Here is a 15,709-nt window from a genome sequence, read left to right on the forward strand (position 1 = left end):
GACCACAAAACCAGTCATAAGGGTCAATTTTTTGAAATTGAGATTTATAGATCATCTGAAAGCTGAATAAATAAGCCATTGATGTATGATTTGTTTGGACAATATTTGGCCGAGATACAACTATTTGAAAATCTGGAATCTGAGGGTGCAAAGAAATCAAAATATTGAGAAAATCGCCTTTAAAGTTGTCCAAATGAAATCCTCAATGCATATTACTAATCAAAAATTAAGTTTTTATATATTTACAGTAGGAAATTTACTAAATATCTTCATGGAACATGATCTTTACTTAATATCCCAATGATTTTTGGCATAAAAGAAAAATCGATAATTTTGGCCCATACAATGTATTGTTGGCTATTGCTACAAATATACCCGTGCGACTTAAGACTGGTTTTGTGCTCCAGGGTCACATATTAGGTCTGCTAAACCTCTGTCAATGTTTAAGAATCTGCTGACTATACAGCTGGTTATATGTGATTGTTTGATTGGTCAATATGTGTGTGACTGTTTTTGGTTCTTTGTTTTTTTTTAATGTAAAACACTGTGGGTAACCCTTGGGGTTCTTCTAGTAGTGCTATATAAATAAATAAACAAGAAACAAGATAACTTTTTAATTTTGGTTAGTGTGACCACAAACAATGAGGAAGTGAAGGCATGATGTAAATGGTCCTACCAAATGTGATCTTTCCTTTGTCTTGACAATCGATGGCCCTGAAAAGGTCGCAAACAGCAAAATCTCCAATTCCCAGAGCAGTTTTCAGAATGACGGCCAACTCATCTTCTACAACTGCTCCATCCTCCTGTGCTTCAAACATCTGGACAGAAGACAACAATTCAGAGAACATCCATCTTTCCTTACCATCAAGACCTAAAAAGTTCATTATATCCAACTAAACATTAAGAACTAGAATCTATTAAACAGGGGAAAAAAAGCGAGATTCTGACTCATACAAACTCAAGCTTGTCTATTTGAAACAAAGAGAGCTTGCAGAAACCCAACTCACCCTGTATGCCAGTTTAATGGTCTCCAGATATCTGAAAGGTCTACAAACCACAGACAGGGCGATGACATATTCCCTCACATCCATCTTCCCGTGCTGGAAACAATTCATTCAAATGTTATCACAATCAGACAGACATCATGGAAACACATAACTGATGTGTTTGAAAGGCAGACTTTATTTGATTTCTGTTCAGTATGATGTAATAAAGACGTTTTGATACATGTTTAACCTCCTCAAAAAGTGAGAAGACGTCCTGTACTGCTTCTGTCATGGGTTGGTTGAGGTACTGAGAAAATCCCTCCACGTCCAGTCTGCTTCCACACAGTTCACGGGCCCTAGAGGCTTCCTCGTGCAGGACTTCATCAGTGACCCCCGCCTTCAGCCTGAGAGACAAGACAAAATAAAATCCACCATTATTGTTTTGCCAAATGTGCAAATGGTTGGAGAAAATAATAAAATATGCAATTTGGCACTCAAGAATACTTTGAAAATGCTTGTGTTGCCCAATGAACTGTAACAATCTTTGCAAGGACTGAGAACACTTGCATTTCTTGGTAGTGGTTTCAAAAAAGAAACTCATTGAATTGTTATTTTGAGAGTTGAAGGTTGTTCAGTGAGCTACTGTCTTGAAAGAAGAAAGCAAACTGGATCTAACCAGCACAGGGAGAGAAATGGACGACCCAGAATAACAAGAGGACGAGAACATCAGGGTCTCTAGTTCGAGAAACAGACCCCTGACTGGAGCTCAGCTGGCAGCTGCATTGAACAGTACACACTAAACAGCGGTTTCATCACCAGCAGTGCAGAGACGACTCTGAGATGCTGGGCTTTTAAGAGTTTCAAAGAAAAAGTCACATCTGACATTGCCAAAAAAAAAGAAAAAAAGGAGCAAGATGGGCACAAAGAACAAAGACTGGATGGTACAAGACTACAAAAGAGTATTATAGATAAATGAATCCATGTTTGAGATGTTGAGCTGCTGCTGGAACAGTTTGAAGAATCATCCTACAGAATAACACGGGAAACACTGCAGAACGCATGATAAAACATCAGCTGAACCTCTGAACCTGAAACTGACTGCATAAGAACGCATGAGGTCTGTTCAGATGTCACTGCTACATGTTTATAGAAAATCATATTTGGTAATAGAAATAGAAACATTATTCAACTAGTTAAATGTTTGGGGTCTATAATATATTTTTTAACCATTATTAATTAATACTTTTATTGAGCAACAATGTATTAAATTGATCAAAAGTGACAGTAAAAGACATTTATAATGTTACAAAAGATTTCTATTTCAAATAAATGCAGTTTTTTTCTTCAACTTCCTATTCATCAAATAATCCTAGATTTCAAAGAATCCAGTTTTCAAAATTGATAAGAAATGTTTCTTGAGCAATATATCATCATAACAGAATGATTTCTGAAGGATCATGTGACACTGAAGACTGGAGTAACGATGCTGAAAATTCAGCTTTATCATCACAGGAATAAATTTTTTTTTTTTAAATTGAATAAAAGACGGTTGTTTTAAAATTGTAATAATATTTCACAATATTGATCAATTAATTGATCAAATCATGAGAGACTTCTTTCAAAAACATTACAGCCCCTAAACTTGAGTAGTAGTGTACGTATAATCACTGTAATTTAATGCATCCTAGGCGAATTTAATTTAAATTTATTTGACAAGATACAAGTTTGACAAAACTGTAACAAATAAGTATCCCATGTGAGGATAAAACACACAAAGCCATTGGCTTATTTCCATAGCGGTTCAATCACCATTTGGAGCGCTATGGAAATAAGGCCCCTGCCAGAAATTAAGGAATAAACATCCAACAAATCGCCTTGCCTCGCTAAAAACCTAATCTGATGTTTTCGTGAATACAGTACCTTTCTAGCCATTAAATCACCTGTTAATGTTTTACATATTAAACAAACCAAATAATTTACTAAATTTTTTGACTCAATATTGTTGATACAATATTGTTAATCTTAACCAAAAAAAAAGTGTCATACTGCTTTAATTTCATTCTAGAAGCAAAGAGAATGGCTTCAGATTTACCTATATATCGAGAAAGTTTATTATCTAAAAACTATTTGGACATCTCTTGTAACTGCAAACTCATTTTCTCCAGGACCCATTTATCTTGAAGAAATGCTAAAATTGCTGCATCGACAGCATGAAGAAAAAGTTCCTCTGAACACGATGCTTTAAGATCATTTATATATATATAAGAGAAAAAATAAGGGACCTACAGTAAAATACTCTCTTGAGGAACTCCACAATTGATTGATAAAAGGACCACACAATATACCCTTAACATCAACTCTCTGGCTTCTCAAACCCAACTTCCTTTAATTTATACAATAAAATGGTGTGGTCTACAGTACTCTTACAAAATATTGTTTTTACCAATATATTTTTCATTCCGGTCAGACATGTTTTTCTTTTTTCTTTTCTTTACTTTTCATTATCTTAGACATCACAACTAAGACTGAAACAGGCTAACTTACATCCCTTTTTATATAAGGGTATAAAATCCGTGTATCATTCGATCATTCGTTTTTTTATTTAATATTGAAAATAGAAAAATGAGAAAACGGCTCCTTTTTTGTCTTTTTTTTCCCCCCGAAAAACGAAAATTCATCTTAAATTTTCGTTTTTCGTTCATGGGTGGAAAAATGAATAAACCGCTTGAATATTCGATTTCTACACATGGGCGGGAATTAAACGCCTCTTTCTGCTGATTGGTCAGCCGAAGATCAAACCGTGCCTTCATCAGTTCTTCTGCAGTATCACGCAGCAGAATAATAGTCCTCTGCTGCTGCAGTTGTACGGATTAATAACCCATTTTATCAATTTCATATTTTTCATCAAACAAACAGACTAATGAATAGCTCGACACAACTCGTACAGGGGCAGAGTCTAGACAGGTCTTTCTTCTGTGTAGACCAGCAGTTCTTAAAGTGATAGGGGGTCCAAGAAATAATTTGCTATAGCCTAAAGTATTTCCAGACTGTAAAGTGTTTTTTTTATCATGATACACAGGCCTACTGTGATTTATTCCAAAGTGACTTATATGATGCATTTAATGTAAAATAATCTAAATGAAGCCTTTTAAAAGACGAGTATTCCCTGTGGTTGATGTTTGTGGCATGCGCCAGAAAGATGCTCAAGGAGACCGAGACGCGCTAAAGCAACGCATTCTGTTGTTCTACTTATTTTTTCAAAGGCATAACATTTTGTAGTTATTTTGAATGTAACGTTACACAATTAAAAATATACATTTTACCATACGACTATAAATGACGGCCAATTACGTTTTATAGTCATTTATACGACTATAAATGACTATAAAATTAAGTTATTTCCCCTCGATGTGGGAAAAAATCCAAGTGAACATCAATCAGCACTCAATATTAATTTAAACTGCTTTAAATATGACTGCTGCTTATTTCCTGTGCATTCTGAATGTATTCTGAGGGTTTGGTGAGAAACAAATGGAAATGGCAAGTTATTATATTTTATGAAAATCTTGCGTTGCAGTGCGAGTGCGCAGCAGCTCATGCCACGCACAAGTGCATATCCTTTTGAGATATCAATTATAATCAATTTTAATAAAACAAGACTACATTATATAACTAACAGTAGGCTATATTTAATATCTGTTGTTCTCCGGTTGTCAGTCAGAATGACAGTTCTTGCGTGAACATAGGTCAACCCAAGCCAATTTATTATTCTTTCCTTTTTGTCTTAGTGTTTAAAATATTTATTTTGAAACAAATTAATTAATTTCTTAATTAAACAAACAGACTTACTGGGTGAGCAGGGTAGGCTATGACAGCTGTCATATCATACCCTGCCATGCCCAGCTGATACAAAGAATAGAATTTATATCTACACAGAAGAAAGCCCTGTCTAGACTCGACCCCCGTACGAGTTGTGTCCAGCTATTAATTTGACTGTTTGTTTGATTAAAAAAAATATTAAATGTAGTTGCAATAAATGCGTTAAGAATCCGTACAACTGCAGCAGTGGAGGACTATTATTCTGCTGCGTGATACTGCGGAAGAACTGATGGCACGGTTTGATCTTCAGCTGACCAATCAGCAGAAAGGGGCGTTTAATTCCCGCCCACGTGTAGAAATCGAATATTCAAGCTGTTTATTAATTTTTCCACCCATGAACGAAAAACGAAAATTTAAGCTGAATTCTCATTTCTCGTTTTTTGGAGAAAAACGGAAAAACGAAAAAGGAGCCGTTTTCTCATTTTTCAACTTTCAATATTAAATCAAAAAACGAATGATCGAATGATACACGGCAATTTATTATTCTTTCCTTTTTGTCTTAGTGTTTAAAATATTTATTTTGAAACAAATTAATTAATTTCTTAATTAAACAAACAGACTTACTGGGTGAGCAGGGTAGGCTATGACAGCTGTCATATCATACCCTGCCATGCCCAGCTGATACAAAGAATAGAATTTATATCTACACAGAAGAAAGCCCTGTCTAGACTCGACCCCCGTACGAGTTGTGTCCAGCTATTAATTTGACTGTTTGTTTGATTAAAAAAAATATTAAATGTAGTTGCAATAAATGCGTTAAGAATCCGTACAACTGCAGCAGTGGAGGACTATTATTCTGCTGCGTGATACTGCGGAAGAACTGATGGCACGGTTTGATCTTCAGCTGACCAATCAGCAGAAAGGGGCGTTTAATTCCTGCCCACATTTAGAAATCAAATATTGAAGCTGTTTATTCATTTATCCACCCATGAACGAAAAACGAAAATTTAAGCTGAATTCTCGTTTCTCGTTTTTTGGAGGAGCCGTTTTCTAATTTTTCTACCTTCTACTCAAAAAAACGATTGAATGATACACGGATTGTATAACTCTAATACTTTTAAACTCACTTGGAAATTTTCCTTGGTCAAATGATAAATTTGCACAGTCTCTAAAATTTTATTATCATCAATCCCAGGTGACTTATTTACGTTTTATTAATACAACTACTTTCAGTGACTGATCTTAAGAGAATCCTGAACATTTCCACATTGCCCATAAAAAGACTGCACCACTTTTCATTATAAATATCAGGCCACCCTAGAAGTTCATTAAATAATTTTTAGCTAACGATATGAAATAATGATTAAAAGCTTCAGCAACCTTAACCTTCAGGGTTTATTAAGTTCCCTTTCATCTTTTTAAAGCTTTCAAGTTTCAGGTTCTTTAAAACACATTTTTAAAGTGAATCCAAACTTTTAAAGTAGTGTCTCTGGTTTTATTTACTGACTTTACTTTTATCAGATAGATAGATAGATAGATAGATAGATAGATAGATAGATAGATAGATAGATAGATAGATAGATAGATAGATAGATAGATAGATAGATAGATAGATAGATAGATAGATAGATAGATAGATAGATAGATAAAGTTAGGCTTAAAATCTCAGAATGTTGTCACAACATAAAATGTAGCATCACATGCATTATATTGCACTCCTTAAAAAAAAATAAGGGAAAAAGATTATTAATGTTTTATTTACCGTACTTGCCAAATACATTTTTTACACATATTTGTTGCTTACTGAATGTTATATACTCTGATTTCAACTTTAATTACAGCAAGCCATCTTACAAACCTTTGTTGATTGTATTTCTTCATCATATTCACTAGAGGGCACCATGTTCACTACCAGATGAACTTCATCAGTACAAACCAGCTCACTGCTTTAGCACCAGTGTAAAATCAAACCTCAACTTCTAATCCAAAGCTAACAAAGGCAGTGTTGCCAGACGTACGATAATTATCGTATTTGATAATTTAATAATTTTATGACAATTCAAATGATGGTAGTTGTAATCATAGGGCTTCTATATTCATACACGAAATTGGCTCATTACAGACACTCTAAATGCACTTGTGCACACCTCAGAATGTGTTAAGAATGCAGGAGGGTGCCCTGCTTTAAAGCCAATGAGCACTATGTTGCGGTCTATGACGGCAAGAACCCCCTCAACATCTGGCAAAAAACAGGCTTCCGATGACAGCGGCTCAGATGTGGAGTTAACAGCTAAAGTCTGTCTACACTGGACGCAACAAAGCGAGTGTTAAATATAATTTTAATAGATAGAACGAGACATAAGTTTACTGTCTGGGATGTGTCATGTCGCATCCAGTGCAAACAGTCACCGATTATAATGGTTTCTATAGTATTTTGTCGCACTGCTCGCGTCCAATTATCTATTGTGGTAATTTGCAGGTCGTGTCAAAAAGTTGTTGGTTTAGATAAATAGCTGTATTCTGTACGTTTGACTCGTGTACGATAATTTTCTTCCAAATATGATCATTTTGAGCTTCTGGTAAAATACTTGGACATTTCCAATCTGGCAACACTGAACAAAGGCCATGTTTAACTTCCTCTCATTATGCTGGCAGGCAGAGGGCATCAGTCAGCACAGGGCTGCTCGTACTACTGAACGTAACGATTCTTTATGGTGTGGTTCTACTGAAGTTTCAGAGATCAATACTATGATATGTAGTGGCGAGTGGTGCTGATGGATTGATTGGCTGGATGACTGATTCACCCAGTGACCAAACCAGCACCTCGTGTCCCCGAGACATCCTAAACTGTCCTTCACTCTTACAACCTACTTAACTCAGCTCCCCAATAAAAACATGAGAACTGATTCTTTCATCCTAGAAAATGAGAGATGAAGTCTGTTATTTCAAAAGACCGTCCCAGCCTGCTGGTCTGCAAGACACCCACAGACTACCCTAAGTCCAAGCTACAGAGATCATCTAAAGCAGGGGTAGGCAAGTTCGGTCCTAGAGAGCCGCAGTCCTGCAGAGTTCAGCTCCAACCCTGAAAAAATAAAAATAAAAAAGCTCACCTGCCTATAGCCTTAGTAATCCTGAAGACATCGATTAGCTTGTTCAGGTGTGTTTGATTAGGGTTGGAGCTGAACTCTAGGACCGAACTTGCCTACCCCTGATCTAAAGCACACTGCACAGACACACAGCAAGAACTGCCTCGGTCTAACAAGCTCTCATCTGACAGACCGACTTTAAGCAACTTCCAGAAACCACAGGAAAACTTTCCACTGACTGTATCTTCCTGTTGTTCTCGTAATGAAGCCTGGTCTGATCAATGGTCACTCACCAATTCAGGACATCCTCATGATAACAGATAAACAATTGTTATGTTGTGTTATTGTTAAGTTGCGTTTACAAGGTACTGGTTTGTCCGTATTGCATTTTCTGCTTTGCTTTCTTTTTCACTTTCTATCTTTTGTAAGGACTAAAATCATCATATATGTCCTTACTCTCACTTTCGATCAATTTAATGCATCCCTGGATAAACATAACTTCTTTTTAAAAAATCATATCAACCCCATATTTTTGAACAGTAGTGTACATTATCGTAGATGTGGCGACCCGCTTAAAACTACTGCTCTACTCACCCTAAATGTCGTACCAGTCTGGCAAACTCCAGCAAACAGGTGTGTTTGGGCAATCGCAGAGGGCCTTTGGCCATAGCAAGCTGGCAGTCCTCAAAGGAGTAATCGATAATGCGCAACCCAAGTGCCCTATGGAGAAAGCACACACACAATACTGATTACAGGACACTTGGGCCTTTTAAGAGAAAGAAATGTAAAGCCAAACAAACAGACGTCAAATTTCCTTTTATCAGTATGAAATAAAGTGTTAATAAAATCTGTCACAACAAAAACACTTTGTTCTTTAAAATCCACTCACTTGGCCATGATACGTCTCACATTTTTGGCAAACAGGGCTGGATCCTTCTTCTCCTCCTCTGATGGGGTGTATGTAGGAAGATACTGGACAGAACTTTATCATCATCAAATCTGATTTGTGCATAATTACCAGTGTTGTTATTGTTAACTAAAACTAAGAATATTTAAAATATTAAGCAAAAAAGAAATTCAAATTAGATATTAAATCAAATTAAATGAAATTATTAGATGATCAAAGTTAGATGAAAATTGAAATGTATAAAAAAGTATTTGAATTACTAAATTTAAGAGTAAAACTAAATGACTAAAATTGAAAAAGTAAACAAATAAATAAATGTAAAATAAAAATGAAGAACAATGACTAAACCAAAACTGAAAATATAAAATAAAAGCTTCAAAATAATATAAAAGTATAATATTATTTGTAATAGTGTACGAATACTAAAATAACATGATCTTTATACCACAATATGAGTTCTCACCTCTATTTCTACAGAGTTATGTAGCTGACATAATGTGAGCCATAGAATCTTAAACCTAAAAAAGATAATGGAATTTGATTTTAATTAACAAATAGATACAAGCACATATCATGCATATATCTGGACCATTAATCTACTCCAAAAAAACAACAACAACAATGTAAGTAATTGAAAACAAACTGTTTAGCTACCAACATTCTTCAAAATATATTTGTGTTCAGCAGAAGAAAGAAATGCATATAGGTGCATGTGGGTGACTAAATAATGACAATTTTTTAAATTTTTGGGCTACTATCCCTTTAAGTGAACTCAAGAGACTCACGCTCCAGGCCCTTGCCACGTCCATGAGATTGTATCCTGTCGGGGAAGTGAGAAGAGAAAGAAGGCAATGAATAGGCTTGGCATCTCAAACAAAAACACGTGTTATACTGGCAGTATCCTCCTAAATAACGAACTATCCCGCACACACACCTAACCTAACCACTTGAACGTGACCTTGCTTCTCCTACAGCACAACAGCTTGTGTTATTCATGAGAGACGGAAACAAAGACATAATATACAGAAAGGTTTTGACAGGGAATAGAAGTATAACTATGAAAAATAAATTCATAGTCTTCATGAATGGGGACACAGCGCACAGCTGCAGACATTAAGTACGAGTGTAAGACACTACCTGTTTGGGCGTAGAGTTTATTCTTACCATCTCATTAGGATACCGCAACAGCACAGGCTGCACGGGAACTCCAGGGATAAACGCACCTGCAGGAAAAGAGGGACCAAAGCACAGTAAACAAATGAGAATGAGAGGACTTGTGCTTTGACCTTGTTCCACTCGGAGGGCTGGGTGTGGCATTAAAACTATAGCCTGTGCTGAAACATGAGCCCTCTGTTTGAATGTGGGTGTGAGCTTAAGTATCCAAATCCACTCCTCACCTCATCCAGCTTCACTGTTTTTAATATTTAGATATGACACAAACCAAGAACTTGCATAACACTCAAGCTTTACAAGAAGATGCAGAATGAGAAAATTAATAATATTACATCAGTAAGAGGATTAGAACACTCTTTCTGTCAATACACAACTTTATAATGAGCTGAATGTTTCTTTCAAGAACGTTTTACACTTGAAACTGTCTTTTGAGGAGGCGGATTGCTTATTTTGTTAATTTTTTTTTTTTTTTATTATATCTGGCACAACTTCTGCAGTGCATATACTGTATTTTTTTTCAGAAAAGACACATTAATTGATCATAATTATATTGTTACAAAAGATCTATATTTCAAATGAATGCTGTTATTTTTAACTTAAAAAAAAAAAGTTTCCACAAAATAAAATAAAAAACTGTTTTCAACATTGATAAGAAAAGTTCCATATTTGAATGATTTCTGAGGGATTCAAGTAATGATGCTGAAATTCAGCTTTACCATCACAGAAATAACTTGCATATTAAAGTATATGCAAATAGAAAAGTTATTTTAAATTTTAATAATTACAATATTATATATAATTACAGTACAATATTATTGGTTTTACTGTATTCTGTACAGTAAAAATAAGTATTGAAGTACATTTTGTGCTTTTTAAAGCTTGACAGCAGTCACAACAATTAAATGAGAACTGCTTGGCATTGTGTTAAATAAATCATTTTGCGTTCACTGAGAAAACAACAACAACAACATGTTTTAAGCAACATATGAATGAGTGGATGAGGTAAGTTAGTATTTTTTTATTATTATTTTGGGGTGAACTATCCCTTATCAGAATTTGTAACAGAGTTCAGAAAACAACTGCAGTCTCTTTTTCTCTATATTTTGAGCCTCAGTTTCACTCTGTGCCAGTCAGATCTCATCACGTCTGGGAAGGTGTAAAGAGATGGGAGATGCCCTTCAGCTAACAAACAGCTCCTTATTACATGCTGCTAATAGAAACTGGCCAATCTATCCTCTAAGACTGAACTCAACCCAAGTTTTAAACCGAGCAAGTCAACTAATGCAAATACACAAATCACCCATCACCCATTTGCATCTTTCACCATTGAGGTTCTGAGCTGCTACTGTGCGTGACTAAAGCTTGCATCCACATGAGCGGAAGTGTATGAGGGGCCGTATAGACCATAATTATTGAAAAGCCTCTTACAAACACTAGTGAAACGAAAAATATTGATCAACCTTAGTGAAATTCATTCATACGCATAACTGAAAACCTCTTACATACACGAGTGAAACGAAAAGATCAACTGTAGTGAAATTCATTCATATGCATAAGTGAAATAAGTAAAGATTTCAGTAGATGATGAGAGCTAATTTCACTTGAAACGGAAGCTGTGTCAACACTTCGGTTTAATTTGGCGCGTGTCTCACAAACTCGTCAATGGCGGTTAGTCGTAAGTTGTCTGAAGCTATTAGTAATATAAACAACATTTTACCGTCGTCAAGTACAATTCCGAAAGTGGGATAAAACAGCGCGATGTTACAGAGCTCACGCCGTGGTGACCTATCATCGGCGCGGCTCTGAGACTGATTTGACAGTGCGGGGAGGACGTGTTCGCTAGCGCCACTGAACTGACAGCGCGGCACGAACATTTAGAGTTCATGTGTTTTTCCCTGCACATAATGATTTGAAGACCAGTATTACGTTACTGCATTTCTTTGACTTTATCATTACTACATGTAAATAGTGTTACCTGCTTTGAATAGGTCGGAAAGCTGCAAAGCACTTAATGATTTACAATAGGCTACCTAGTTCTCTTAGAATTAAAAATGTTTTATGGATTCATTCAAGGCATTAGGTAATTTTTTTCATTTAAAGATATTTGTGCAACTGTAGCACATACTGAAAAAAATTAGTAAAATGTACTGATAATTTTCTGCCAGGACATTATCCATTAATTTTCCATTGCGGAAATACGTACCATGGTTAATTTTCATAAGTTTTCCGAAATTCAGCTTTACCATCACAGAAATAACTTGCATATTAAAGTATATGCAAATAGAAAAGTTATTTTAAATTTTAATAATTACAATATTATATATAATTACAGTACAATATTATTGGTTTTACTGTATTCTGTACAGTAAAAATAAGTATTGAAGTACATTTTGTGCTTTTTAAAGCTTGACAGCAGTCACAACAATTAAATGAGAACTGCTTGGCATTGTGTTAAATAAATCCTTTTGCGTTCACTGAGAAAACAACAACAACAACATGTTTTAAGCAACATATGTATGAGTGGATGAGGTAAGTTAGTATTTTTTTATTATTATTTTGGGGTGAACTATCCCTTATCAGAATTTGTAACAGAGTTCAGAAAACAACTGCAGTCTCTTTTTCTCTATATTTTGAGCCTCAGTTTCACTCTGTGCCAGTCAGATCTCATCACGTCTGGGAAGGTGTAAAGAGATGGGAGATGCCCTTCAGCTAACAAACAGCTCCTTATTACATGCTGCTAATAGAAACTGGCCAATCTATCCTCTAAGACTGAACTCAACCCAAGTTTTAAACCGAGCAAGTCAACTAATGCAAATACACAAATCACCCATCACCCATTTGCATCTTTCACCATTGAGGTTCTGAGCTGCTACTGTGCGTGACTAAAGCTTGCATCCACATGAGCGGAAGTGTATGAGGGGCCGTATAGACCATAATTATTGAAAAGCCTCTTACAAACACTAGTGAAACGAAAAATATTGATCAACCTTAGTGAAATTCATTCATACGCATAACTGAAAACCTCTTACATACACGAGTGAAACGAAAAGATCAACTGTAGTGAAATTCATTCATATGCATAAGAGATGCCCTTCAGCTAACAAACAGCTCCTTATTACATGCTGCTAATAGAAACTGGCCAATCTATCCTCTAAGACTGAACTCACTCACCTGTGACAAACTCAACCCAAGTTTTAAACCGAGCAAGTCAACTAATGCAAATACACAAATCACCCATCACCCATTTGCATCTTTCACCATTGAGGTTCTGAGCTGCTACTGTGCGTGACTAAAGCTTGCATCCACATGAGCGGAAGTGTATGAGGGGCCGTATAGACCATAATTATTGAAAAGCCTCTTACAAACACTAGTGAAACGAAAAATATTGATCAACCTTAGTGAAATTCATTCATACGCATAACTGAAAACCTCTTACATACACGAGTGAAACGAAAAGATCAACTGTAGTGAAATTCATTCATATGCATAAGTGAAATAAGTAAAGATTTCAGTAGATGATGAGAGCTAATTTCACTTGAAACGGAAGCTGTGTCAACACTTCCGTTTAATTTGGCGCGTGTCTCACAAACTCTTCAATGGTGGTTAGTCGTAAGTTGTCTGAAGCTATTAGTAATATAAACAACATTTTACCGTCGTCAAGTACAATTCCGAAAGTGGGATAAAACAGCGCGATGTTACAGAGCTCACGCCGTGGTGACCTATCATCGGCGCGGCTCTGAGACTGATTTGACAGTGCGGGGAGGACGTGTTTGCTAGCGCCACTGAACTGACAGCGCGGCACGAACATTTAGAGTTCATGTGTTTTTCCCTGCACATAATGATTTGAAGACCAGTATTACGTTACTGCATTTCTTTGACTTTATCATTACTACATGTAAATAGTGTTACCTGCTTTGAATAGGTCGGAAAGCTGCAAAGCACTTAATGATTTACAATAGGCTACCTAGTTCTCTTAGAATTAAAAATGTTTTATGGATTCATTCAAGGCATTAGGTAATTTTTTTCATTTAAAGATATTTGTGCAACTGTAGCACATACTGAAAAAAATTAGTAAAATGTACTGATAATTTTCTGCCAGGACATTATCCATTAATTTTCCATTGCGGAAATACGTACCATGGTTAATTTTCATAAGTTTTCCCATTAACCCTAAAACGCAAAGCAATGCAGTGCAAAATAAAAAATACCGCCATATACACTGTATTAATGAAATTGCAATGTGAAAGTTAAATAAGTTAACACTGACCGTTGCCTGGTCTTTAATTGCTAGACGAAAAAAAATCCCATATAGCCTATTTAACAATGGGATTCAAATTTTAAATGGTACTAGGCTTGCCGCGATAGACGGTGTTGACGGTGATAACGGTGTTAAGCCGCAACACCGGTTACTTTCCCACCGCGGCACCGACCCCCACCGTCGTTTAGATTTTTTTATAGTAATAAAAATCATTTAGTTCAGTAAAAGAACAGACACTACAATTAAAAACTGAACACGGCTGCTCAATGCAGCGTGCCGAACGACAGTTGCATCACAGATCAGACTTTATTTCTCCAGTGAGGAGAGTGAGTCGAGCTGACTGACAAGAAGAGTGACGAGAGCTGAGACAGACAAGACGATCGTGGATGATTTAGTTACGAAACGAAATGCAAAAACGCCTGTTTGGCAATATTTTGGATTTTGAAAAGCCTGTTTGACTTTTGCCGTTTATCTAAGGTGATTTTGGAAGTTTTTTTTAAACATTCGTTTCTTATTTAATTGTTCCACAGTGTTTGCTGATTTTTACTTTATTTAAACTTTGTGTAATTTATTGATTTTATTTGACATCAAGGTGTATGCCGTGCCTCCAAGCTTTCTTATTCGTTTTGCTAATAAACGTTCATTCTTATTTATTTTGTTATATTATACATGTTTACTTATTTCCAGTTTTGTATACCTATTTAAACTTTATGTAAGTTATTTTATATTAGGCATAGCCTGCCCTGTAGCATGGTGTATTTTTATTAGTTTTGGTAATAAACGTTCTAGGTTTTATATATAGGCTAAAGTGCAGAGTTTGTGAGACGCGCCAAATTAAACGGAAGTGTTGACACAGCTTCCGTTTCAAGTGAAATTAGCTCTCATCATCTACTGAAATCTTTACTTATTTCACTTATGCTTATATGAATTTCACTAAGGTTGATATTTTCGTTTCACTCGTGTATGTAAGAGGTTTTTCAGTTATGCATATGAATGTATTTCACTAAGGTTGATAAGTATTTTCACTAGTGTACAGGTGCATCTCAATAAATTAGAATGTCGTGGAAAAGTTCAAAAGTTCATTTTGGTGTGTTCTATTATACTCATAATAAAGCCATATATTATATGGTTATTACTGTAGTATTAGTAGTAGAGTAGTAGTAAATAATAATAATAATAATAATAATACATATTATTATTTCAGTCTAATAGATTATGCACACTGGTTATTGATCAAGAGAATAAGTGGAGGACAAGACAATAAAACAGCAGTATCTGCACTTACCTTGGTTCTAAAATGCACAAAAGCACTTTGATTTACAGTTAACATTTCAGTGTTTATGTATGTCAAGAACTTGTAAAATAATAATAATCAAATAATAATCAAATTACATAAGAATAAAATACTTTTTATTTTGCCCTTTATAAAATAACTGAGCCGTTCAAAAACCCTTTTTTTTTTTTTTTTTTAAGTTATACC

The 15,709-nt window shown here is 35.4% G+C and overlaps 1 protein-coding gene across 2 annotated transcripts in view; it reads right to left on the reverse strand.

Annotated features, from left to right (window-relative positions):
- Positions 1-15,709, reverse strand: part of lpcat1 (lysophosphatidylcholine acyltransferase 1) — a 48,181-nt gene that overhangs the window by 2,365 nt on the left and 30,107 nt on the right. For both annotated transcript variants that reach the window (XM_016270848.1, XM_016270847.1), the window contains 8 exons: positions 9,963-10,021; positions 9,584-9,618; positions 9,262-9,316; positions 8,781-8,863; positions 8,486-8,611; positions 1,237-1,390; positions 1,008-1,100; positions 677-818 (listed from right to left, as the gene is read on the reverse strand). In XM_016270848.1, the coding sequence (XP_016126334.1) occupies positions 677-818; positions 1,008-1,100; positions 1,237-1,390; positions 8,486-8,611; positions 8,781-8,863; positions 9,262-9,316; positions 9,584-9,618; positions 9,963-10,021 (747 nt within the window). The remainder of the gene's footprint in view (positions 1-676; positions 819-1,007; positions 1,101-1,236; positions 1,391-8,485; positions 8,612-8,780; positions 8,864-9,261; positions 9,317-9,583; positions 9,619-9,962; positions 10,022-15,709) is intronic.

The sequence above is a fragment of the Sinocyclocheilus grahami genome, unplaced genomic scaffold (assembly GCF_001515645.1).
Source record: "Sinocyclocheilus grahami isolate Dianchi unplaced genomic scaffold, SAMN03320097.WGS_v1.1 scaffold58.1, whole genome shotgun sequence".
Classification (NCBI taxonomy): Eukaryota; Metazoa; Chordata; class Actinopteri; order Cypriniformes; family Cyprinidae; genus Sinocyclocheilus; species Sinocyclocheilus grahami.